At 41.1% G+C, this 27,548-nt stretch overlaps 1 protein-coding gene across 2 annotated transcripts in view; it reads left to right on the top strand.

The window, feature by feature from the left end:
- Window positions 1-23,645, top strand: part of LOC127433178 (myotubularin-related protein 3) — a 29,078-nt gene extending 5,433 nt beyond the window's left edge. The window contains exons 5-20 of one of the 2 annotated variants that reach the window (XM_051684890.1): window positions 389-471; window positions 2,493-2,659; window positions 2,892-2,985; window positions 3,479-3,592; window positions 4,755-4,936; window positions 5,021-5,155; window positions 6,357-6,468; window positions 6,586-6,781; window positions 10,070-10,255; window positions 10,472-10,642; window positions 12,161-12,294; window positions 12,556-13,633; window positions 17,266-17,376; window positions 17,456-17,544; window positions 19,333-19,359; window positions 19,843-23,645. In XM_051684890.1, the coding sequence (XP_051540850.1) occupies window positions 389-471; window positions 2,493-2,659; window positions 2,892-2,985; window positions 3,479-3,592; window positions 4,755-4,936; window positions 5,021-5,155; window positions 6,357-6,468; window positions 6,586-6,781; window positions 10,070-10,255; window positions 10,472-10,642; window positions 12,161-12,294; window positions 12,556-13,633; window positions 17,266-17,376; window positions 17,456-17,544; window positions 19,333-19,359; window positions 19,843-20,029 (3,066 nt within the window). In that variant the 3' untranslated portion in view covers window positions 20,030-23,645. The remainder of the gene's footprint in view (window positions 1-388; window positions 472-2,492; window positions 2,660-2,891; window positions 2,986-3,478; window positions 3,593-4,754; window positions 4,937-5,020; window positions 5,156-6,356; window positions 6,469-6,585; window positions 6,782-10,069; window positions 10,256-10,471; window positions 10,643-12,160; window positions 12,295-12,555; window positions 13,634-17,265; window positions 17,377-17,455; window positions 17,545-19,332; window positions 19,360-19,842) is intronic. The other variant, XM_051684899.1, reaches the window with a different exon arrangement.
- Window positions 23,646-27,548: the final 3,903 nt, after the last annotated feature.

Genomic DNA, 27,548 nt, shown 5'->3' with positions numbered 1-27,548 from the left:
TCCTCTAAGAATTATTTGTTGATTTTCTCCCCAAATTGGAATGCCCAATTCCCAATGCGCTCTAAGTCCTCGTGGTGGCGTAGTGACTCGCCTCAATCCGGGTGGCGGAGGACGAATCTCAGTTGCCTCCATGTTTGAGACCGTCAATCCGCACATCTTATAAATGCATTTTTTTAAATAAACTAAATAAACTAGTGAGAGTGTGAAAAAATGTTTTAACAGGATTTTACTTTCTAGAAATCCACAGTGCTAAAAGTGCCCGGAGTTGAAGAAACCGTATACTGTTTAAAATGAAACACCTTCTCAAATAGTTCTGCTTCAAGGCCTAAATGCATAATTTGAGATGTTGTGTGTAGAAATGAACTCTCTCTCTCTGTTAACGTGTCAGGTTCCTCTGCAGCTGATAGAAAGTGTGGAGTGTCGCGATCTGACACAACTGCACCTCACCTGCAAAGACTGCAAGATTATCAGGTACTGCTCACACTGTTCAAATCAGCTGTATAAAACAGGTGAATGTGTCATCCTGTATCTTATTTTGCTATGTGTACAATATCTTCAGTCAACTTGAATCTGCATTTACAACAAATTAATCTCTAAAATGTGAAGTATGTCTGAGTGAAACAGGGAAATAATAGACAGGCCTTGACTGTATCCATCAATCCGATTTCACAATCCATGTGAAAATAATGAGTGGCAAGTTTGTGGCTAGTTTGCCAGAACTCTGTTTTGTAAAACAACCCTTTTTTTTTTTTTTTTTTTTTTTAAATTTGGAATGCCCAATTCCCAATGTGCTTTTAAGTCCTCGTGGTCGCGTAGTGATTCGCCTCAATCCGGGTGGCGGAGGACGAATCCCAGTTGCCTCCGTGTCTGAGACCGTCAATCTGCGCATCTTATCACATGGCTTGAGCGGGTTGCCACCCACCGCGGCAACCACTCCCAACTCACCACGCGCCCCACCAAGAACGAATCACATTATAGCGACCAGGAGGAGTTTACCCCATGTGACTCTACCCTCCCTAGCAACCGGGCCAATTTGGTTGCTTAGGAGACCTGGCTGGAGTCACTCATCACACCCTGGGATTCGAACTAGCGAGCTAGCGAACTCCAGCGGTGGTAGCCAGCATATTTTACTACTGAGTTACCTAGGCCCCCTCAAAACAACCCTTTTTAGGGGCCAAGCACTGAAAGTGTGTAGGCACCTATTGTAATCGTTAGTAGTGTTCTTCTTCTTCTTCTTCTTCCGCCATTGAGTCTATGGCAGCCCATAGATCCGTATGTGGGAAAGTTGTGAAATTTGGCACACAGATAGAGGACAGTCTGAACATTAACTGGAGCAAATTTGGAGTCTCTAACTCAAACCCTCTATCGCCACCAACTGCCCAAAATTTCACACATTTATGCTGTTTGACAATTATATTTTTGCTGGTTTCACACACGCTCAGCGTCCGCTCACGTCATTTTCACCCGTGGAATTTCGGCATGAGAAGGTATGTGTGACCACGCCTTAACCGTCTGGAGACAGTAAAAAAACAAAAAAAAGTCAAAGTCTCATTAAAAGCTGAAATTATTGACAAAAGAAATGTTGGCCTGAGTAATGCAGAATAATCTTTTATTATTATTTCTTAAAATAAAAAAGCTCAGGGTGTTTTAGACTTTTTGATAGGAAACATTTTGTACATTTTGAAAATGATTTTTATTTTTATATCTCACAAATGACTGTGATTGGCGCATCCTGAACATTGCTGGTACGGGAACGGGATGGTTTCCTCATGTTGTTTAATCTTACATAATAAACATATTCATCTTTAAAATGTGTGATACATGTTTAAATAATTGTAAGTAGCTTATATGTTTTTCAAAATACAGTATTCGGCTAAAGTTTGGTCTGTTCAGTACATGTTTTTGTCATTTTGCACATTATCGTCAGTTAACATATGTTATTTCTGTCGACTAAAATTAAATGCCATTTTAGTCAGAATAAAATTGACTAAAATCTATGAATATTGCATGACAGGGGGGCCTGAGTAGCTCAGTGAGTATTGACGCTGACTACCACACCTGGAGTTGCGAGTTCGAATCAGGGCGTGCTGAGTGACTCCAGTCAGGCTTCCTAAGCAACCAAATTGGCCCGGTTGCTAGGGAGGGTAGAGTCACATGGGGTAACCTCCTCGTGGTCACTATAATGTGGTTCTCGCTCTCTTTGGGGCATGTGGTGAGTTGTGCGTGGATGCCGCGGTGAATAGCGTGAAGCCTCCATACATGCTATGTCTCCGCGGTAACGTGCTCAACAAGTCACGTGATAAGATGCGCGGATTGACGGTCTCAGACGCGGAGGCAACTGAGATTCGTCCTCCACCACCCGGATTGAGGCGAGTCACTACGCCACCACGAGGACTTAGAGCGCATTGGGAATTGGGCATTCCAAAAATGAAAAAAAAACAAAAATGAACACTATCCACCGAGTGATTGGATAACTGATCTGTTGTGTTCAGGTGTCACTTCCTGTCTCCAGAGCAGTGTCAGGATTGGTTAAGAAGGATAACTGCAGTCATGCGGCCGCCGGCCAGACTAGAGGAGCTCTTCGCCTTTGCGTTTCTCTCGTGTAGTGCGAGCGTGTCTGATGAGGAGAGAGAACTGCATGATGGGATCTGTCGTGCAGGTACACACACATTTCAGTGCTTGACATTTAGTTTATCCAGGTTCTTTGTTTACTTGATGCTCATGTAACTTCTCCAAATAAAGTGCATTACAGCTAACAGGATGAAGCAACAGGAATACAAATTCAACCATATAGTGATCCAGAAATTATGCACAATCGCCCAGTAACATGCTAATGTGTGTGTGTGTGTGTGTGTGTGTGTGTGTGTGTGTGTGTGTGTGTGTGTTTGAAGGAGGACATCAGTGGAGGTTTAAGAGTGAGATGGAGCGGATGAACTTTGACATACACAGTGCCTGGAGAATCTCCAACATCAACAGCAACTACAGGTGATGCTAGTTCACCCAGAAATATATATAAGTTCATAGTGACTAGATCTGTCAAGCTCTACACAGCACTGTCTTTCATCATTTATGACACATTCAAGATCCAACAGTGTTTGGTGTTGGTGACGTTTTGAATGTGAACGGGATTTGAGAGCTGAAGTGGAGGGCAAGATTTTCAGTGAATAACGACTTAAATTTGAGTCTGTTCCACACTCGAAGCTACATAATATGACTATAGAAGACTTGGAATATAGTACACGAGTTTATAGACTTGTATGATTTGTATATACATTTATGGTGTTTTTTTTGTGTCCTATGTGGAAACTGACAGACCCAGTCACCGTTCACTTTCATTGCAACAATGTGTTTCATTCCGTGTTTTTTGACAGAATGAAAATGATCATTTTCTGGTGAACTATTCCTATAACTTCTTACACAACTTAACTATAGATGCATCCTAATCAGAGGACGTTTGTGTGTTTGTGTGATGTCACAGGTTGTGTGCCAGTTACCCCGAGAAAATTGTTGTGCCTGCTGCAATCACAGACCAAGAACTGGAAAAGGTTGCGGCGTTTCGATCTTGGAAGAGAATCCCATCTGTTGTTTACAGGTGTGTGTATTCCATTTAGCTCCAAAATATAGTTAGATGCGTCATGTTCATAGTCATCATCGTCTCTTCTTTAAAAAAAAAGCAAATATCGAGGTTATAGTGAGGCACTTACAATGGAAGTCAATGGGGCCAATCCGTATAGCCACAAGACGTAAACAATGTGTATGTAAACATGATTTTAGTGTGATAAAATCACTCACTAACCACATCTGTGTAAATTTATAGCCATTTTTACAACTACTTTGCCATTTCTCCCCAATTTGGAATGCCCGAATCCCAATGTCGTCTCAATCCGGATGACAGAGGAGGAATCTCATTTGCCTCCGCGTCTGAGACCGTCAATCTGCACATCTTATCACGTGGCTTGTTTAAGCGCATTACCGCGGAGACGTAGCGTGTACGGAGGCCCACGCTGCGGCATCCACGCACAACTCGCCATGCGCCTCACCGAGAGCGAGAACCACATTATAGCGACCACGAGGAGGTTACCCCATGGCTACCCTCCCTAGCAACCAGGCCAATTTGGTTGCTTAGGAGACCTGGTTGGAGTCACTCGATTCGAACTTGCGACTCCAGGTGTGGTAGCCAGCGTCAATACTCGCTGAGCTACCCAGACCCCCAATACACAAGTTTCAACAGAATTAATGTAAGTGCTTTTATAAAATTATAAGCGTCACATTTCTGCCTTTAAACCCTCCAAAAAGTGTCCCCATTGACTTCCATTGTAAGTGTCTCACTGGAACACAGATTTGTGCTTTTTTTAAAAGAAATTAATTTTTGTGGTAATCAACATTATGCCACAATTGCTGTCGATTGAGATTAACTTGTATTGAACCCGGAATATTCCTTTAATAAAGACACTTTTTTTTATCCTGACGGATAAAATCACGTTTTATGCCACATAATGGCAGTAAAATGGGCTGCGAAGGCCATGGCCAAACATAAACAGCCTACAGTTAAGCTAATATTACCTGGAAGAAGAATTGTTATTTGGATTATTATTATTATTATTACTGCCATTAAATTGAATAATTAAAAGGTTTAATTGGTCATTTTTTTGTCCACCGTTTTATATAAGCAATAAGCCGTTTGGCTTCACCCCAGGACAACATGAATAGGCCCAGATGTGCTTTACTCACCTTTACTATGACCTTTGACCCAGGCACCAGAGTTCAGGTGCTGTGATCGGTCGATGTGGGCAGCCTGAGGTCAGCTGGTGGGGATGGCGAAATGCTGACGATGAGCATTTGATTCAGGCCATTGCAAAAGCCTGCATCACAGATCCAGTGGCGAGCAAACAGCACAGCAATGGCTCATGCGTTCAGCATCACGTGAACGGTACCGGTAAGAGATTGTAATTGCAGTCTGTATGCGGTGGCTTTGTGTTCCCTGCTCACCTCAGCTTCTCCTTTAATTTCTGTGTTTCAGATCCTCACGTGGCCAATGGGAACGTGGAGGCGGAGCCCAGAGCCACACCCCCTCAGAAGCTGTTAATAATGGACGCCAGGTCATATGCAGCTGCAGTAGCCAATCGAGCGAAAGGGGGCGGCTGTGAATGCCCAGGTAATGCCATCTGCTGGAGTCTGAGCTTTAGTGGAACCTCATTTACGAGTCAGCAAGCCTGAGAGATTTCATAATAAAGACTATTCTATTCTCTTCTCTGTTCTGGGTAAGACTGAGAATGTAGCTTTGTTTTACACCCTAGTGAGCTGCCTTGCTGTCTACTGACTACAAAGGCAGCATCCTAACCGAAATGACACCATGTAAGTGACTTATATGAAATGCTGTACATTAAGCAGCAAATTGTTAATGCTCATTCACGCAAATATTGGCTATCGTGTGCAATGCACGAGACTCGGCTAACAGTAATGATTCCAATAGAGTTTGACATTAACATGTTGCTTTTATTAAAGAAAACGAGGGACGAGTTGAAATGAACTTTTGCGGTAATCAGCATTATGCCACAAATGCTGTTGAATGAGTTTAACTTGTATTGAACACAATGATGTTGTTCATTCTTTGACCCTGCTCTATTATAAAAATGATACTTGAATACGTGACAGATCACTGTGGTTGTTCGCTTTACATAACCATCAGAGAGTCTCTTCTTATCCAAGTATAACAAGCTGCCAGTAGATGGTGGTAATGCTTTTTTGTTTTTGTTTTAGACAGACGCTGCCTGATTCTCATCAGCAGCCAGAATACACTGTTATTTCATCAGATGTTTTGGCTTCTACGCAATAAAGAAGGCAATTTGTTATAATCTGACCAAAACATGATGTAGCGTTTGGTCGCGCTACACCGCTACTTGCTGGAAAAAGTAGTTAGTTACTGTCAAGCTACACTGTTTTAAAAGCAGCTGATCTACTGTAAAGCTACTGAAAAATGTAGATAAGTTAGTAGCATCACTACTTGTAGTAAGCAACTCACCAACACTGCAAATATCACATCAGCATTTACTATTTAATCGTTTTGGTTAACGATAAAACCTTGCAAGTCATACATGATGTTATGCTTTTTATATATGCAAACACACACTCGAATTGTGACCGAACCTGATATTTCATGACTAAATATTAAGCCTAATATTTGGATACATTAACAGTCCTGCCCGTTCCATTGATAGCTAAAAGTGGCCTTAAAGGGACAGTTGATTAAAATGCTGTTAAGGTGAGCATGTTTTGGATCAGTAAATACTAGTTTCAGAATACAATTTTGCAGTGAGTTTTCTTTCATTGGTTCCTCTATGGTGTGTTTCTTGTAGAGTACTATCCCAACAGTGAGGTGATGTTTATGGGTATGGCCAACATTCACTCCATCCGCAAGAGCTTCCAGTGTTTGCGAACTCTCTGTGCTCAAGTCCCTGATCCGGTCAAGTATGTAAACCTCCAAACCTGTTTACAGCAGGAAGTCCTGCACTGAAGACATGCAGACAGTGTTTGGTTGTCTTTCTCTCCTGATATATTCCCCTCTCTCTGATGTTCCCTCATTAGTTGGCTGTCTGCTCTGGAGGGCACTAAATGGCTGCAGCACTTGTCTCTGCTGCTGAAGGTGTCTCTGCTGGTGGTGAACGCAGTGGATCGGGACCGCAGGCCCGTCCTGGTGCACTGCTCTGACGGCTGGGACAGAACACCGCAGATAGTGGCTCTGTCCAAACTGCTCCTGGATCCATTCTACAGGACCATCGAGGTCAGACACACACAGCACTGATGACGTCATTCTCATTTTGGTGTCTTTGTGCGTTCTTAGAAATATAAATAATCTGAAAATTGGAGGCCTGTGTAGCTCAGCAAGTATTGACACTGACTACCACCCCTGGAGTCGCTAGTTCGAATCCAGGGTGTGCTGAGTGACTCCAGCCAGGTCTCCTAAGCAACCAAATTGGCCCGGTTGCTAGGGAGGGTAGAGTCACATGGGGTAACCTCCTCGTGGTCGCTATAATGTGGTTCTCACTCTCGGTGGGGCGCGTGGTGAGTTGTGCGTGGATGCCGCGGAGAATAGTGTGAAGCCTCCAAACGCGTTACGTCTCCTTGGTAACGCGCTCAACAAGCAATGTGATAAGATGTGCGGATTGACGGTCTCAGACGCGGAGGCAACTGAGATTCGTCCTCCACCACCCGGAATGAAGCGAGTCACTACGCCACCACGAGGACTTAGAGCGCATTGGGAATTGGGCATTCCAAATTGGGGAGAAAAAATAAAAATAATCTGAAAATTTGCCTTTTGACAATATTGTAATATGTATATATGTATATTATGTTTCCTAATATACTATATTATTATAGTGGTGCAGACTAGATTTTTTATTGTACTACACATCTTGCATTTAACATTTTTAACTGGCAATTTTAAATGGCATTTGGTTTAAATTATGGTTCCTCTAATTGAAAATAACACCCTTGAAGTCCCTTTTTTAGTGCAAAAATATGTGTTTAAGTATGTGTGTGTGTGTGTGTGTGTGTATAAATATATATATATAGCCACAACATTAAAAGCACCTGCCTAATATTGTGTAGGTCCCCCTCGTGCCGCCAAAACAGCATCAACCCGCATCTCAGAACAGCATTCAGAGATGATATTCTTCTCAGCACAATTGTACAGAGTGGTTATCTGAGTTACTGTAGACTTTGTCAGTTCAAACCAGTCTGGCCATTCTCTGTTGACCTCTCTCATCAACAAGTGTTTCCGTCCGCAGAACTGCTGCTCACTGGATGTTTTTTGTTTTTGGCACCATTTGGAGTAAATTCTAGAGACTGTTGTGTGTGAAAATCCCAGGAGAATATATATATACACACTGGCACCCAAAAGTTTGGAATAATGTACAGATTTTGCTCTTATGGAAAGAAATTGTTACTTTTATTCACTAAAGTGGCATTCAGCTGATCACAATGTATAGTCAGGACATTAATAATGTGAAAAATTACTATTACAAAGAAAACGTCTTAAACTACTTCAAAGAATTCTCATCTAAAAATCCTCCACGTGCAGCAATGACAGCTTTGCAGATCCTTGTTATTCTAGCTGTCAGTTTGTCCAGATACTCAGGTGACATTTCACCCCACACTTCCTGTAGCACTTGCCATAGATGTGACTGTCTTGTCGGGCACTTCTCACGCACCTTACAGTCTAGCTGATCCCACAAAAGCTCAATGGGGTTAAGATCCATAACACTCTTTTCCAATTATCTGTTGTCCAATGTCTGTGTTTCTTTGCCCACTCTAACCTTTTCTTTTTGTTTTTCTGTTTCAAAAGTGTCTTTTTCTTTGCAATTCTTCCCATAAGTCCTGCACCCCTGAGTCTTCTCTTTACTGTTGTACATGAAACTGGTGTTGAGCGGGTAGAATTCAATGAAGCTGTCAGCTGAGGACATGTGAGGCGTCTATTTCTCAAACTAGAGACTCTGATGTACTTATCCTCTTGTTTAGTTGTACATCTGGTCTTCCACATCTCTTTCTGTCCTTGTTAGAGTCAGTTGTCCTTTGTCTTTGAAGACTGTAGTGTACACCTTTATATGAAATCTTCAGCATTTCAAGCATTGTATAGCCTTCATTCCTCAAAACAATGATTGACTGATGAGTTTCTAGAGAAAGTAATTTATTTTTTGCCTTTTTTGACCTAATATTGACCTTAAGACATGCCAGTCTACTGCATACTGTGGCAACTCAAACACAAAAAATATATATATATATATATATATATATATATATATATATATATATATATATATATATACACAATAGTTCAATGAACATTAGGAAGACTGAGTACGATCACAAAAAATGCATTTGTGCATGGAACTACTTTCTTACGCCACAGATCAGAATCTGCCGTTGCTATTTCAAACCGAATGATGCGTCCACAAGCCTCTCAAAAATGTTTCTTTAACTAGTATAACGGCTTGGGCTGTTTCTAACAAGTTATTAGAGAAACAAAGATGTGTGTGTGTGTGTGTGTGTGTGTGTGTGAGAGAGAGATTGACCGTGTGCGATTACCTGTGTCTGTCTGTTGCCACTCCCAAGCAGAGATGCTGTAGTGTGTTTGTCAGTTTTCTGAGGATAATGTCATTTTTGTCAAATGCATCGTATTTTCTCTGTGTAAAAATAGCCGTCCAAGCGGAAATAAATGTAAAGAGACACATCTAGCTTTGTACACATCCGCACAGCTGTTACACTTTAGTTTAGAACGGCATGAACACAAGCGGAGTGATACACACAGTGAAGTGTCCGAGTGCTGATATTCGGAGACATCAGTACTCATAAAACATCTCTTGTCCAATCAGATTCGAGGACTGGACTATATGCATTTTTTTTGCACTGAAATGGGCCTACAAGTGTGTTATTTCCAATCAGAGGAACCATCATTTCAAACTAACAGCCATTGTTGCCAGTAAAAAAATGTTAAATGCAAGATGTAAAGTACAATAAAAATCTAGTATGCACCACTACAACCATACATACTTATAAATATCAACATTTACCAATGCATATTTTACTAAAACATTTTAATAAATACCACTGACTTGTGAACATATGAGTCGACAATGTGAACAAATCGATGAATCAGAGTTTTGAATTGATTCACTGAAACTGACAGATTGAAATTTAGCCTAAAGCTGAAGTGTGTAACTTTTCTTTTGCAAAGTCCAAATTGCATTTAATTCCTAGAAGCTCTACACGTTTTCCCCATTTCCGTACAAAGAGAAAACTGTAAACACTGTGTCTCTGTGGTGCTATAAAAAGTCCAAAATATTGTCTCGACCAATGGCCTGAATGTGGGGTGGGACTATCTGTTTGTTCGTTCAACAGCAGACGGTGGGTGTATTCAGAAGGCTGTTTAAAATTTGCAATTCCATTCGCAGGTGCCGAAATCACACTTCAGCTGTAAGGAAATGAATCAATCGAAACCAACTCGAACTGCATTTTTGCTGCACATTTTAAAAGGCAACCTCAGTAAATAGTTCTGATTTTGTCATCTCAGGGTTTCCAGGTGCTGGTTGAGATGGAGTGGTTGGATTACGGTCATAAGTTTGCCGATCGCTGTGGTCACGGTGAGAACGCAGAAGATCTGAACGAGCGCTGTCCGGTGTTCCTGCAGTGGCTGGACTGTGTTCATCAGCTTCAGAGACAGTTCCCATGCTCCTTTCAGTTCAACGAGGCCTTCCTGGTACTCATGGTCATCACTGATAGATGCTTCTTCAGTTTCTATATCATTATTGTGCTGCTAATTAACCCCAGAATTGTTGTATAATTCCTCAGTAGCCATACAGTCCGTTGAGAAGCGGTTCTGAAGTCCAGTTTTGGGGTTTTAGGAAACGTCTCTGATTCTTCTTCTGTTGTAAACACACTCATAAGATGAATGCTGCTTTGTTTGTCTCTGTAGGTGAAATTAGTTCAGCACACATACTCGTGTCTTTTCGGGACGTTCCTGTGTAACAGTGTTAAGGAGCGCGAGGAGCGGTGTGTTCAGGAGAAGACATGTTCGGTGTGGACTCTCCTGAGACCTACAAACCCAGCCTTCCACAACATCCTCTATTCACCACGATCTGAGACGGTAACAACACATTCTCTCTCAAACTGTGACTGTTGTTCTTATGTTTATTGTCTCTTTCTCAAATACCTGCATTGAGCAGTTTGGGGCAAACATCAGACGTACCATATATATACACATTTAGCCCTAGGTAGGTTAGCACCCTAACTAGACAGCATATTTGGACATCAAGTGAGCTGCCTAAATAGACAGCATGTTGGGCATCTAGTAAGCTGCCTTCCTTGACAGTATTTTGGACATATAGTTAGCTGCCTACCTAGACCACATTTTTGGCATATAGTGAGCTGCCTATCTAGACATCATTTTTGGGCTATAGTGAGCTTCCTACCTAGACCGCATTTTTGGCATATAGTGAGCTGCCTATCTAGACATCATTTTTGGGCTATAGTGAGCTTCCTACCTAGACCGCATTTTTGGCATATAGTGAGCTGCCTACCTAGACAGTATTTTGGACATCTAGTGAGCTGCCTAACTAGATAGCATTTTTGGGCTATAGTGAGCTTCCTAAACAGACTGCATATTTCAGCATCTAGTGAGCTGCCTAACTTCTTTATTCGGATCCCCATTAGTTTCCAGAAGTGGTTGCGGGTCCACACAAAAATTACACAGTAAAAATAACATGCATACAATGAAAAAAACGTGCAAATAAATCTCTGTAGTCAAACCACCACATTACGGTCATATGGTGAACATTATATTAGCATGAATATTAGCATGTTTGGTTAGTGTGCTGCCTACCTAGACAGCATTTTGGGCATATGGTGAACCGCCTATCTAGACAGCATTTTTAGGCTATAGTGAGCTGCCTACCTAGACCGCATGTTTGGGCATCTAGTGAGCTGCCTAACTAGACAGAAGTTTTGGGCTATAGTGAACTGCCTACGTAGACAGCATTTTGGGCATAGTCAGCATGATGGGCATCTAGTGAGCTGCCTAACTAGACAGCATTTTTGGGATATAGTGAGCTGCCTACCTAGACAGCATTTTTAGACTATAGTGAACTGCCTACCTAGACAGCATTTTGGGCATAGTCAGCATGTTGGGCATCTAGTGAGCTGCCTAACTAGACAGCATTTTTGGGATATAGTGAGCTGCATACCTAGACAGCATTTTGGGCATCTAGTGAGCTGCCTAACTAGACAGACTTCTTGGGCTATAGTGAACTGCCTACCTAGGCAGCATGTTGGGCATCTAGTGAGCTGCCTACTAAGACATGATTTTTTTGGCATCTAGTGAGCTGCCTAACTAGACAGCCTTTTTGGGCTATAGTGAGTGCCTACCTAGACCGCATGTTTGGGCATCTAGTGAGCTGCCTAACTAGAAAGTATTTTTGGGCTATAGTGAACTGCCTACCTAGACAGCATTTTGGGCATAGTCAGCATGTTGGGCATCTAGTGAGCTGCCTACTAAGACATGATTTTTTGGCATCTAGAGAGCTGCCTACCTAGACAACATTATCTAGTAAGCTGTCCAGCCAGAGAGCATTTTTGGGTGCAGTCCAAATCACTCAGTTTCTTTCAGATTTTGCACCCCGTGTGTCACGTGCGGAGTCTGATGCTATGGAGTGCTGTCTACCTGCCTAACTCCGCCCCCTCCACACCCTCTGATGAGTCATGTGTGCCATACTCCGCCCCATTAGTTACATCTGTAAGCAGGTAAAAGTGCACTTAATGTATATATATATATTTATTTCTGTAAGCTTTATTTCCTCTTTTAAACACATTGAAGGTTTATCTAAAATTACAGCAATATAAACTGTAGCTAAATATACCGTTGCTGTTATATAAAATGACTCACACTGTGATATGAGATTACTGTCATACCGTCCACCTCTCCTAGAATAGGAGATAGTGGAAACTGGCACACTGATTCAGTTCATGTGAATTGTGCGTTTTCTTTACTGATGGTTTTGGCAGGTTACCAAAGACTCGGTCATGTGACGATTTGCCCACAGCGTGTGAGAGTTCGACTTCTGCAACACCAAACCGGCGCAGCAGCGACCCCAACCTGAAAGAGAAGTGGCAAGACCACCTGCTCACCCGGGAGATCACCATGGCAACAGAACCAGACGGGAACAGCACGCAGACATCAGAAAGCAGCACTGACGACAGTCGCAGTAATTCAGAGACAGCACTGGATAATCGACTCAACTGCACGGAACGTGAAACCAACGATTTTGGTTCTGAAACGTCAAACCTGCGAGGAATTTCGACAAACGGGGCGGAGCTTTCTGTGGAAAACGGAGTGACTGACAGTCAAATGGAAAACATCTTACAGGAAGCGAGAGAAGAGGATAACAGGAAGCTGGACCTTTTAATCAGTACACCTGCCTTCGATATTCCCGAAGACTTAAATATCATAGTTGGCACTACAGACGCAAGCGAAGTGAACGGCAAGGACCGAGTGGATAGGCTGTCCGAGAAGCTTGAAGATCAAGCTATGAAAATCGGCATCGATAAATCCTTGACGCCCAATGTTTGCTCACCCAAGTCCCATTCTGCTCTGCCCACAAACAGAAACAGTTTATTAGAAGTGGACGGGTTACATCCGGATAACGTGTCTACCCACGATCACTCACAATCTAGCAGCAAATCTCCTATGGAGAACCACAGTCCGTCTGAGCCGCCCGAATCGCTAAAAACTCTTAACACCATCCTCTCATTTTCTCACTGTCCTGTCTATCCTCTCTCTCCACCGTCGACCAATCAGGACAGCCCTGTGTGTAACCACGGCAGCAGTACCGAGACTTCAGCAGCGGGTGACAGTTCTCAATCTTCACCCCACAAGAGTTTGGCAGGTGTTTCAGGGCGAGGGCCTGCAGTAGCACAGCGTTTATCAGCGTTGCGTCACCTGGAAAAGGACGGGTTGAGTTTACACAGTGATGCTGTACAGGTGCGTCTGAGACAGATGGAGGCGGGGCATCAACTGCAGGTAGAGACGCTGAAGAAACAGGTGCAGGAGCTGTGGAGTCGTCTACAAGTCAACGGGAAACTGGTGAGGAACACATACGTTTACTTGGTGGTCTGTATGGGGAGATACCATAGACCCGCCCCCCAAAACATGGGTTGTTTTTGCAAAGGAGGACATCCCAAAATGTCCCCAAAGATACGTTTTGTCAGATTTAGCTCACTGCTGGGGACAGGTTTGTCCCTGAACTTTAGCTGCGTATGAACACACCAGGGTCAGAAATTAAGATGGGGTCAATGCAAAAATGCCCCTGAAGTTGAAAAATGTGGGGGCAAAATAAGTAGTTTTTTTTTATTTACTGTATAACATCTGAGGCTCTAGTTTCAGTGAGTGCACAAAGCGCAGGGCTACGTGCTACAACCGTGCGCAACGTCTTATCCAATTTTCATGAGAGCGCTAATTCTAAGTGCAATTTTCATGAAAGTGTACCATCAGTGGATGTCTGTACGCTACCTGGGGGTGTATTGTTTGGTAATGAAGTGGCGCAATGCGCAATTTACTATTTTCCTGAGAAATAGGTAATTGTGCTAAGACTTTTCAGAGGCACGCCTGTTTTCAGCGCAAAGTCTAAACTCAGTTCCTACATTTGCAGTTTGGAGATTCCACCAGCAGGTGGTGATAAAGTTCAAGTCCAAACTCTGAAAATACTGTATAGTGGAACATCAAATGAAGTCCCTGACGATCACTGTTGTAGCCATTTTATGAAACAAAAAGAAATTAGATTTGTGTTAAACTATCTATAGGTCATGGTTTATTTTTCAGTTATTATGTTTATATTTACAATTGTAACTGTGATCTAATTTTATTGGTAGTTTTTCACCTGTTGTTGTAGAGTGATTAAGGTTATATTTTCGTATCGTTTGAGGTGCAAATTATAGTTAGAAATATTTTTGTTTGAATTTTTCCGTGTTTCAATAAATGAATAAAATTTCTTCAAAATCGACCGGTAGAAGTGAAGTGCGTGGCGATACAATCACTGTTAATACTAGCCATGATTTGTGTGTCATTTATTTGAAAATTATTAATATACTTACATTCTCTATAATTTAACAGAGCCTACAGTACATCCAAATCCTGACGTGAATCACATTTTCCACGCGTATAAGTGTACGTTTACACGACACCGATGTACTAAAAATGGAAACATTTTTCCTTTGCATTTTTGAAAAGTTTCGCGTTCACACGGATCCGCGAAAACGACTAAAAACACTGTATTATGCATGCCAGGCCAGTAGTTGGCGATGTGACTTTGTAAAGAAACACTACGCGCCTGCGCACATAAGCATTCTTCCACAAACGATGAAGATGGCGAAAGCATCGAGCAATTTTGTCTGGACGGACGATGAGGTTGCTTTATTACTACAATAAACTATAAACCTTTTTAAGGACTCCAACTGGTGATCTTATGTTGGTCTGTTCGCCCTGGAGGTAAGGACAAAGTTCTCGAAGTTCATGCCTATACGCGTGCGCATGACGTCATCGTTTTCACAAATTCCCGTTTTTGTATGTTTACACGGAGACGATAACGGCATCGTTTTCAAAAACGTGCACTTTGAAACCAGTTTTCAAAAGTTCGCATTTTCAGGCCTCAAAACGCCGTTGTCGTGTAAACGAACAGCCAAAACGCATAAAAAGTTTTTCCGTTTTTAGTTGAAAACGTTGTCGTGTAAACGGCCCCTAAAAGGGGCATGTTGCTGTCATAGAAATATGCCCGACATTCATCAAGGATGCAGTTAATGCACAAAAGAACTAAATTTTTAATTCTTCTAATTCATTGCATGCAGTCTATTTACACCACCAACTTCTTATGAATGTGCTGTCTTTTGTTTAAATCGCTGGTGCTTGTCAGGGAATATATATATATATACTATATATAGGACGCAGACGGTGCAATTACCGGAGAAGAACCTCAGAATTAAATTGCACTTGACCCAGCCCATTAACGCTTGCGTGCACAATTTCGCCAAACCCACTTGTGCCTAAACTCAGCACATGCTTGCACGGAAACACCACGACCGTGCCCACTGACTTTGTGCATTCTTTTTGTTTGGGGGGGGGGGGATTTTTCCCCTTTTTCTCCCAATTTGGAATGCCCAATTCCCAATGCGCTCTAAGTCCTCGTGGTCGCATAGTGATTCGCCTCAGTCCGGGTGGCGGAGGACGAATCCCAGTTGCCTCCGCGTCTGAGACAGTCAACCCGCGCATCTTATCACGTGACTTGTTGAGCGTGTTGCCACGGAGACATAGCGCGTGTGGAGGCTTCACGCCACCCACCGCGGCAACCACGCTCAACTCACCACGCGCCCCACCGAGAATGAACCACATTATAGTGACCACGAGGAGGTTACCCCATGTGACTCTACCCTCCCTAGCAACCGGGCCAATTTGGTTGCTTACGAGACCTGGCTGGAGTCACTCAGCACACCCGGGGATTCGAACTAGCGAACTCCAGGTGTGGTAGCCAGCGTATTTTACCACTGAGCTACCCAGGACTTTGTGCATTCTTAATATTTTATAAGCCTAGTTATACATAATTTTAAAACCTTTTTTAATGTATTTATTTTTAAAAATTTTATGTCAAATTAATCGTATGCGTAGGTGAAAATATGTTCTCAGTATAATTATTCAGATTGATAACTTCTGTTAATAAACTGATTAAACTCAAGTAATTGAATAAAAGCATTGCACAAAGCACAGTATATATATTTTTGTTAAGAAAGAAAAATGCTCTCAAAAACGTAAAAACGCTCCTAAAAATTAAATTCACAGGGCAGTTATCCCCTTTATGGAAAAGTTAATTTCTGACACTGGTGAACACACACACACACACACACAGCAGTAAATAAACAGTGGGAGGAATTAACTCCGGTAAAATCACGTTTTATTTGCATGCGCTGTCTGAAATTATGCAGATCAGGAAACGCTCCCACAAAGTCTGTGCTGAACACAATCTTGTGGGTCGGTTTTAACAAATCTGGACTGTAATCTTACACTACTGTGATCCAGACACCTGAATCATCTCTTAAACGTGCCGAAAGTGTGCTTGACAACACTGTGCATCTGGATATATGCAGGTTATGACGCTCGTCTCCATCATTTGATCATAATCTGATGAATTACAGAAAATGTACACAAAACATCTCTTCAAAATAGAATTCAGTTTACCGCCTGCTTTCCTCGGGCGGTAATAGGGCGACGTTTATTACGCCGTGCAAATAGCACAGAGTTTTGAGAATGTTTGGGCAGTAGATTAAAATAATTACAAGTCAACATGAAGATAAAATGGACTGTTTACTTTCTTTATACACATTCCTGGTCTTGTTGTGCATGATGCATAAGTGCTTTTTATTCCAAAGAAATGTTTGTCTTTATAATATTTCATCAAAGTAATTATTCCCCCTCTGAAGAGCAACTGTCCTTTTCGACTGAACCTATAACCTGTCACCAGGGTGAGTAAATGATGAGAGAATTGTCATTTTTGGGTGAACTATTCCTTTCATGTTAATGTTACTTATAGTCAAACTACAATTTAGTCAATGTTTTATGCCATACCATACATGCATTAACGGACCAGAATATCGTAGAGCCGGTGTCCTTATAGTATTTTCAAGTAATGCTGTTTAGCTAAATATAACTGCCTCTTTCTTCCTCCTCTGCAGACGCCTCTTCCGGACGGTGAGAATAATGATGATTCTGGCTGTTTGCCGCTCTGCAGTACTGAACTCCTATCACAATCCAACTGGGAACAGATTGAACATCAGGACACAGAGGTGAGAAAAACGACAGGACAGTTACTGGACTGAACTCTGGACTTAAAATGAACTGACTGTATGTGCTGTTTGTATCCAGGTTGCACAGTGGTACTCGGATCACCCAGCATCCCGTTGCTATTGTTGCGAGAGGACATTTTGGCTGGCGGCAAGAAAACATCACTGCCGGTGAGGATGCTCGATCTCTCTTTCAGTCTGCGTGTATCATTACGTACCATGACACTTTCAACATCTGCTTGTTCTGTCCTGTAACTCGCCCTCTCTCAACCCCAGAGTGAGACACGGGGGCCGTTCACACAGTGTGTTCTTGGGGTAAAAAAAAAAAAATGTAAACATGGAATATAATGCAGGTTTATTTTTTATTTTCTCCCCAATTTGGAATGCCCAATTCCCAAGTCCTTGTGGTGGCGTAGTGACTCAATCTGGGTGGCGGAGGACGCGTCTGAGACCGTCAATCCACGCATCTTATCACGTGGCTCGTTTACCGCGTTACCGCGGAGACGTTGTGCGCGTGGAGGCTTCACGCTATTCTCCGCGGCATCCACGCACAACTCGCACATCCCACCGAGAGCGAGAACCACATTATAGCGACCACGAGGAAGTTACCCCATGTGACTCTACCCTCCCTAGCAACCGGGCCAATTTGGTTGCTTAGGAGTCACTCAGCACGCCCTGTATTCGAACTCGCGACTCCAGGTGTGGTAGTCAGCGTCTTTACTCACTGAGCTACCCAGGCCCCAATACAGGTTAATTGAGGCACGTTCTTAAAAGCTGAAGTTCTTTTAACTTGTCACTGCATCGCAGTGGTGGAAGGCGTCCGTCTAATGTGTGTTTACAAAGAAAACCAATTCCAAAACAGCACAGAAACCTGTCTTGTGTGAACGGCCCCTTAGGGTTGGAAATTGTAAGGAATGAACAGATCCTGGATCAGATTCTGATTCCACCTAAAGATACTGCTGCTAGAAAGATTGCACTTAATCATTTTAAGGAGGAATGGATGACGTTAGTATTGGAAATAAATAAAAAATAAATAAATAACAGGATATTACCTGTGCATGTCAATGCACGCAGAAACAGTGCAGAATTTACTCTGCCGGCTCTGTATCGCATAGATGTGACTTTTGTGAGGCCCTTAGAACAGGGGTCTCAAACATTTTTCAACCAAGGACCCCTTTCATAACCCCAAATTGTTTGCAGACCCCCGCCCCACCACCACAACAAATGTGATATTAGTTACTAAAAGTATTAAAATAATCTCAGTAATGAGCTGCAGTAAGTTTAAACACAGTATGAAGCTTGCAGAACGTACATAATGCTAATATTTAATAACGTAATAATAAACAAAATCAGCTAAATAAATACTGTAATAGATCTGAGATTTAAGGGTAAAGTTGAACCCTTAATTAGCCCATAAAATGGTAACCATAGTTTCCACCATAGTACAGCTATTGTCACTACTGTAGTTATAATACATTCATACGAGAGCTCCTTCAAAAGCGTAAGGCTTCAGAATATTTACCCATGAGGAACGGTGTCAGAACCAGATTACAGGGATGTTTTTCGACATGAGGACAGTGCATAAATCTCGGCAGACATTGCTGCTTATCCCATGCAGTCCGCAGTAACAAGTACCAGTACTTTACAGATTGTAATGAATCCCGTCTGAAAATGGCTTATGGTGAATATGAATTACACAAGCAAAACCAGCATGACCTAATGAATATTCATGAGCCAAGTTGCAGGATTTGTACCTTCAAATTTAGGAAGGCTTTTTTAATTCGTACTATTAATTGAGAGTGCGCAAAAAAGGCAATGGAACGGAGTGTCGTGATGCTTGGTGGAACAGTCTCTGAGGAGGAAACAGTAGTGATGTCATAGATGAGTTTGATTGGCATCTCTGCTCAATGGTGTCTTTGACTCTTCTTCCTCTATTGTGTTTCTTTATTTCCTCTGCAGTGGCAGAGAGCCTGTTGAAGAGGCCTGGTGAGACTTCCTGCTTCCTTTCCTTCTTCACTTCCTCTATTCATCCATCTGTCTTTCCCTTCACATGAAACATCTGCGCAGCTGGGTTTCCATCCATGTATTTTAATGCAAAGTTTGGGATATCGCATCAAAAATTCAGGATGGAAACACCAAGATGCAAATAAAATCTCCAGAATGCACATAAAAATATGATACGCTCGTTTGAGGTATCGATGTGCATGGAAACACATTTACCAAATATATTCCATTATTATTTATAGACGTGCATTAAAAAATTCATGCTTCAAGAAGCCATGTGAAATCATAAGTCATTTTGAGAATATGATCAATGTCATGGCATAACATCTGAAACATAGCTGTGGTTATTCTGAAGTGTCAAAGACACAAAGTGTCCGCTAAATGCCTTGAATGTAAATAAAATAAAATTCTACACAGTAACATTAGAATGCTAAAAAGCTTACCGTTCTCTATCGCCCCCTGTAGGAACTGTGGGAATGTGTTCTGCGCCAGCTGCTGCGACCAGAAGGTGGCGGTACAGAGTCAACAGCTTTGTGAGCCAAACCACGTGTGCCAGGCGTGTTACGGGCACCTCCGGCCCTCAGGCGTGCCCCCCGTGCTGCCTCCTGCTGATCTGGAGCTCGAGAAACCCATTACTGCCAGCTCCAACTAGAACTACATCACCTTACACACACATCCCGAATAAAACAATACGAGAAGCCCAAAGCTCACCCTGAGAAAGGTGTAGTCCACCCAACAATGAATTTTATGTCATCGTTTACTCTCCCACATGTTGTTCCAAACCTGTATGACTTTCTTTAGTGGAACACAAAACAAATTGTTTACAGATTGTTCATGCTGCTCTTTTTATTTGGCCATTTAGTTTCATGAAGAGCGCATCAGTAGACCGTTTTCACGATCCTTCAGGGCTGCACAATTAATCAAAATGACATCAATATGGCGATATGGTTATGTGTGATTAAAGACATAAACATGGTCTGTGTGCACTTCAGAATAATTGGGTGTCATGCTGTTCTGTGCACACACGGGGCTCATGGGCTCGTGTTTTTAGCGCTTTTAAGGAATATTTCGGGTTCAAGTTAAGCTCGATCGACAGCATTTGTGACAATGTTGATTGCCACTAAAATGTATTTAGACTCATCCCTCCGTTTCTTAAAAAAGCAAAAATCTGTGTTCCAGTGAGACACTTACAACCCCAATTCCAAAAAAGTAGGGACAGTATGAAAAATGCTAATAAAAACAAAAAGGAGTGATTTGTGAATTATATTCACCCTTTGCTATATTGAAAGCACTGAAACTACACATTATATGATGTTTTTCCTTGTGAATTTCATTGTTTTTTGAAAATGAACAAATGATTTCAAATCAGATGATTGTAACACGCTCCAAAAAAGTTGCAATTTAAGAGTACTAACGATTTGACGAGTTAAAATAACAAGGCGATGTGAAACAGGAGATGTTCAACAGGTGAGGCAATCGTGTCATAGTATATAAGGAGCCTCCAAAAACAGCCTAGTCCTTCAAGAGAAAGGATCATTCGAGACTTGTCAATTTACCAACAGATGCTTCAGCAAATAATCCAGCACTTTGAGAACAATGTTCCCCAAAGACAAATTGGAAGGATTTTGGGCATTTCACCCTTTACAGTGCACAATATAGTGAAAAGATTCAGTGAATCTGGTCAAATCTCAGTGCGTAAAGGGCAAGACGAAAACAACATCTGAATGCTCGTGATCTCTGATCCCTCAGCCATCACTGTCTTAAAAAACATCATTCATCTGTAACGGATATCATGAACATGGGCTTGGGATTACTTTAGTAAACCTTTGTTAGTCAACATCACTCGCCGCTGCATCCTCAGATGCAAGTTAAGACTTTACTATGTAAAGGAGAAGCCATACATCAACACTGTCCAGAAACGCTGCCGACTTCACTGGACTCTATCTCATCTTAGATGGAAAGTAGAACAGTGGAACTGTGTTTTTTGGTCTGAAGAGTCCACATTTCAAATAGTTTTTGAAAAACAAAGCTGTTGTGTTATCCGGGCCAAAGAGGAAAAGGACCGTCCAAGCTGTTATCAGCATCAGGTCCAAAAGCCAGTGTCTGTATGGACCAGGGGTGTGTCAGTGCCCATGGCATGGGTAACTCGCACATCTGTGAGAACACTATGAATGCAGACAGATATGTACAAATTTTGGAGCAACATATACTGCCATCCAGCACCGTCTTTTCCAGAGACGTCCCTGCATTTTCCAGCAGGACAACTTCAAACCACATAGTGCCCGGATTACAAGTGCACGTCTGTGTAAGCAGAGAGTGCGGGTGCTAGATTGGCCTGCCCGCAGTCCTGACCATCTCCAATTGAGAATGTGTGGCACATTATGAAGCACACCATACGGCAACGAAGACCCCGTACAATTATGCAGCTAAAGACCTACATAATGGATGAATGGGGGAAAATTCCACTTTCTAAACTTAAACTTGTCTTCATTGCTTACATGCTTAATAAGTGTTATTAGAATAAATGGTGATGTTTCACAGTGGTAAACACTCGACTGTTTTTTGGAGCGTGTTGCAATCATCTGATTTGAAATTACTGCACAAAAAACAATGAAATTCACAAGGTAAAACATCATATGATATGTAGTTGTAGTGCTTTCAATATAGCAAAGGGTGAATATAATTCACAAATCACTCCTTTTTGTTTTTATTAGCATTTTTCATACTGTCCCAATGTTTTCGGAATTGGGGTTGTACAATGGAAGTCAATGGGGCCAATTTTTAGAGGGTTTTTTTTTAAACAAAAAGTAGATGACAGCATTTCACATTTTGAACTGCACTTTCAGTGTCAAAATAAAAGCTACAGGTGAAGTCCATAGGACAGAAATACTGTATATGACTTTTGTGGGCTATAACACAAATATAATCCTCAAAATAATGATTCAGTATTATATTATAATAAAAAAACCTGACTGGGTCCCACAGTAATAATTTAGTAATATGCAAAATTCAACTGTGTTAAATATATAAAATAATAATAATAGTTTTTGCACAGCTTGTTCATTCACAAAAAAAAAAAAAAAAAAAAAAAAACATTTGTAAAAATATATGAAGGTATTTATTGTATATAAAATATAAATATAAAAGTGTATATCACTGAAAATGGGGGTGGGGGGGTGGACACCTTTATTCTTTTTTTTTATAATAGATATTTATTTAATGCCTTTAAAATATTTAATCTACTTGGCTACAAATGTTGTATGAATGAAATGATAGTTCCTCTGATTAAAAAAAAAAAAAATCACTTTTGAGCCATTTCAGAGCAAATATATAATTATCGAGAAATATTTTGAACATCATCAATAGGAGATATAATTTTTGAAGTCATGTCGCCCAGCTCTAAGTCCAAGCCTTCTGAAGTCATACAACAGCTTTGTGTGAGGAACATACAGAAATTTAGGTTATCTTACCCTCCGATAAAGCTCTTAAATCACATGTACAAAAGTCTCAAATTTGGGGTCGTTCCTCACACGAAGCGATCATATGACTTCAGAAGACTTGGGAAATATCACAGTCATACGGACAGTTTTATTATACTTCTTTGTCCTTTTTGGAGCTTGACAGTAAAAATCAACATCCAATTTTGTCGCATGAAAACAGAAGCTCAGACGTTCTGCGTAATGTCTGTTGTGTTCCGCAGTAGAAAAAGTCATACGGGTTTTAAACAACATGAATGTAAGCAAATGATGACAGAACTCTTCCTGTAATACATACACACAAGGCTTCTTACTCTTGTACATTTTATCTTAAATTATCTAGAACCTTGATAGATTCAGTCTGACTCTAGAATCTGGAGCCAGAAGGATTTTTGCACACTTGAATCTCTGTGTACATGAAATGTATATGTATATGTATATTATGGTCACGTGTACAGCCTATGATGAGCGTTGTGTAATGAGATTTGAATACAAGTGCTGGCGGACTAAACTAAGATTTATGAACTTGAGCAATATGCAACGGATCTTCATAACATCAAAATAATCTGACTGATCCGTGTTTGGATTCATGTCTGAAATGTGTGTGCCGTTGCTTTGCTGTCTGGTTGAGGGGCTCTGTGTATTTGCCCCGATGAAATCTCCCTCAATGCTACTCTGTCTCTCTCAGATTTTCTCTATCGCTGGACAGATGAAGTATGAGCCGTCTGCTGCTAACGCTGCTGCTTAGAGTTTGTGTGGATGAAATTAAAGCACAACACACTGCCAACCTGATACCCGTGTTCGCTTGAGTGAATGTGACTCAATTAAGATTGTGTTTTGATTTTGCTAATGTTCATTTAACGGTGACGTAATGGAAAACAGGATTTTTCGTGATGTGTTATTGGGAATTTCACTCTTGGAATTGATTCTTGGTTAACACAATTCTGGGTGATTATATTTCGCTGTTCATTTTAACCTGCGTTTTTGTTTCTAAACAAAAGTTTCATCACTAAATTGATTTACAACACATAATAAACCTTCAGCATCTTAATAAATCCCACTTGAAGAAATCAGCCAATCATAACAGAAGTACCGTTTAATTGTAAGGGAATGAGGTTGGAAAATGATCTAAATGATTGTTTTTGGTGCAAGAATCCTTGACTGACATGATGCCACAAAAGTGTTGAATTTGACCCCTTTAAATTCAGCATGATATCAAATTGGACTCTCTTTTTTTACTTAAGCGTTCCTGGTGTTATTGGGTACGATTCATCAGTTCACATTATTGTAAAGACAAAATGTTTGTCTTTGTAATCTTTCATCAAAATTTAATTCATCTCGAAACAGGTTTCGACTGACGTCACGAATCATGCTTATGTTTTCAACACGTGATTTCCCCCAAACCACTCCCACAGTCATGACTAAACCCTCAAAAATGATTTCATTGGTCATCTCAATCACGCAGTCACCTGTGAATAGTTCAGACTTTCGTGAATGGATCATATGTCGACAAACGGTAAGATACGCCTGCCGGTAGTTCTCAGTAACATTTTATTGTCAAAATTACTTGTTGGTTTTTGAATAATTAAATGCGAGTTTTTTTGGTAACACTTTATTTTACAGTGTCCTTATTACACATATTATATGTATTGGCTATAGTAATAACAGTTAATTATGCATAATTACAAGCAACTAACCCTAAACCAAACCCTATAGTAAGTACATGTTAATTAGTAATAAGCAGTTATTACTTATGTAATTACACTGTAACAAGGACACTGTGAAATAAAGTCTAACCATTTTTTTTCCTTTTCATGTTCGTCGTCGTATTTAGTCCGTGTTATGAATTCTAGGCATGAACTGCATGTTATGTAAGGGATAATGTACAGTCAGCCGGTTGTTATCACACAATAAACCCCGACAGGGGGTCTTGTTTCACCCTGAAATGGTTTATTTGGCGATAACAACCGGCTGACTGTACATTATCCCACTTACTACACGGGCAAATAAATATATGGATATTAAATATTGATTTGCGTTGAAATTATGTAATTTGAGAAGAAATTGCTGAACAGCTGAGTTCCACCTCCGGTTTGCGTTGGAGTTCTGTTGGTGTTCAAATAAGTAAATAAATGCACATGAACATTGATTTGGGTTCAAATTATTTTATTAGCTTACTTGTAGAGATCGCACATTGAGCTGAGCAGCAGGAGAGACGGCTCACAGAACACGGATTAGCGGTCTGATACGTCTAAATCCCCGGATGTGCGGTTGTTACAGAGCAATATCTGACCACTAGATGGCGCCATTGACCAATCAGAATAGAGTATTCCAGAAAGCTATATGATAAGACTATTACACGGCTCTCTGGAATACTCGATTCTGATTGGTCAATGGCGCCATCTAGTGGTCCAATATTGCAGATATTGATTTCTTCTCAAATTACATAATTTCAGTGCAAACCCATCCTTTATGTCCATTTATTTATTTGGTTAGTAGCAATGTAATAAGTGGAATAATGTACAGTTGCACAATAAACCCCTTCAGGGTGATACAAGAGTCTCCGCTTCGGGGTCCTGTCGGAGTTGATTGTGCGATAACAACCGGCTGACTGTACATTATCCTTTACATATTGTTTGCAAGGCTTTATTAAAGAATGAAGAACAAGTTAAAGAATGGAAAAGAACTGGCTCACACCAGTAAGTGCACAGAAAATAAACGTCATTATGCCCCCTTTTTAAGGTTTTTGTAAAGTTTCATTTTGTATACCCATTTGTGAACCCCTCAGTGAGTACTGACGCTGACTACCACCCCTGGAGTTCGAGTTCAGGGCGTGCTGAGTGACTCCAGTCAGGTCTCCTAAGCAACCAAATTGGCCCGGTTGCTAGGGAGGGTAGAGTCACATGGGGGTGGTTCTATTATGTGGTTCTCGCTCTCAATGGGGCGTGGAGAGTAGCATGAGCCTCCACATGCTGTGAGTCTCCGCGGTGTCATGCACAACGAGTCACGTGATAAGATGCACGGATTGACGCTCTCAGAAGCGGAGGCAACTGAGACTTGTCCTCCGCCACCCGGATTGAGGTGAGTAACCGCGCCAACACGAGGACCTAGTAAGTAGTGGGAATTGGGCATTCCAAATTGGGGAGAAATGGGGATTAAAAATAAAATAAAAAACAAATAATAAAAAAACACCACAGGCCTCAATGGCATAATACAGTGTCACATCAAACAGAAATATGTGTTCACTACATTTAACTGTTGAGGCCGCTGCCATATTGGTTCTTTTTACATGACGTCACGACTATTAAATCAGAGCTTTTAAAGAATTCAGAGTTTACAACTTGTAATTACGAGTTCGTGAACACTTTACAAATCAGAATCTTGTAATTCCTACATGTCATGAACACCATTATTTCCCGTACTTCAAATGTGTCTTGTTTGTTTGGAGTCAGTAGTGCTCATAAAAAGTTAAAGATATGGACTTTAGAAGATCTAAAATTTTCTTCCTCAGTTTTCCAAATTATAGACGAATAGCCCTAAAATGTTGAAATGCTTTTTCATTTATATATGTATTTTCAAAGTACAGTTTATCAAAGAATTAGTTTATGATAGTTGTTTGTATTGTCCTTTATGATAAAGGAGACACTTGGGAGTTTGTTGTCCTAATGTCATATTTACACAGTGATGAGCTATTTTTGGCACGTAAGAGACTTAGGAAAACATATCTATGAATATATGTAACTTTGGAAAGCATTCCTGGTTTTTGTTGTCAAAGTTATTGCACTTGACCCATTCCCATGCTCTTCACTCCCGCACCCATTTATTGAGCCTTTTTCAAAACTGAGGTGTGAATGATTGGTACTTAAATGCGGGAGTTCCATGACCCTGTCATGTTAGTAAAAATGAGTTGCATACTGCATTTCATGTTGACTTTAAAAGGGTCATGACATGAGGTATATTTTTTCCTTGAACTTTTGACATGTAAGAGTTCACTGTTCTACAAACAAATAACTGTAAGTTTCAGAACTCAAAACTTTCTCCATACAAAAAGAGCATTTATATAAACCATGCTGCAAAAACAGCACGTTTTGCATCTCCCCTACTTTGTGATGTCACACAGATGAATACATCAGCTACAGCAAGATATCAACACCTACTTTTACAGTGCATTCAGAAAGTATTCAGACCCCAGTCCACTGTGGCAAATTCAATTGACTGGACATGATTTGGAAAGGCACACACCAGTCTATATAAGGTCTTATAGCTGTAAATGCATATCAGAGCAAAAACCAGCCATGAGGTCAAAGGAACTACCTGCAGAGCTCAGAGACAGGATTGTATCGAGGGACAAATCTGGGTAAGGCTACAAAACAATTTCAGCTGCATTGAAAGTACCCAAGAAGGTACTACTCGTTCCCTCAGACAAGCCTGTAGAAGAGCGGAACGTAAATGGAAAAAGGACAGATTACAGGTCTCATATGAAATCCTGAGAGACTCTCTTTTCTCTTTTCAGAGGGCTGCTAAGGCTGCTAAGTGCAAATTACAAAAAATAGTCACAGACCTAAAATACTTTTCTCCACCATAGACTGTTCTCAACCCCACTGTAAATCTCTTACTTGAGACATCTCTCTCTTTGTGAGGGCTCTGCAAGGTTTTTTTGATGATAAGATCACTGGTATAAGATCTCAGATGTTT

This window comes from Myxocyprinus asiaticus, chromosome 4 (assembly GCF_019703515.2).
Source record: "Myxocyprinus asiaticus isolate MX2 ecotype Aquarium Trade chromosome 4, UBuf_Myxa_2, whole genome shotgun sequence".
Lineage (NCBI taxonomy): Eukaryota > Metazoa > Chordata > Actinopteri > Cypriniformes > Catostomidae > Myxocyprinus > Myxocyprinus asiaticus.
Note: the sequence above shows the minus strand (reverse complement) of the source record. Positions and strands in the feature narration are given on the sequence as shown.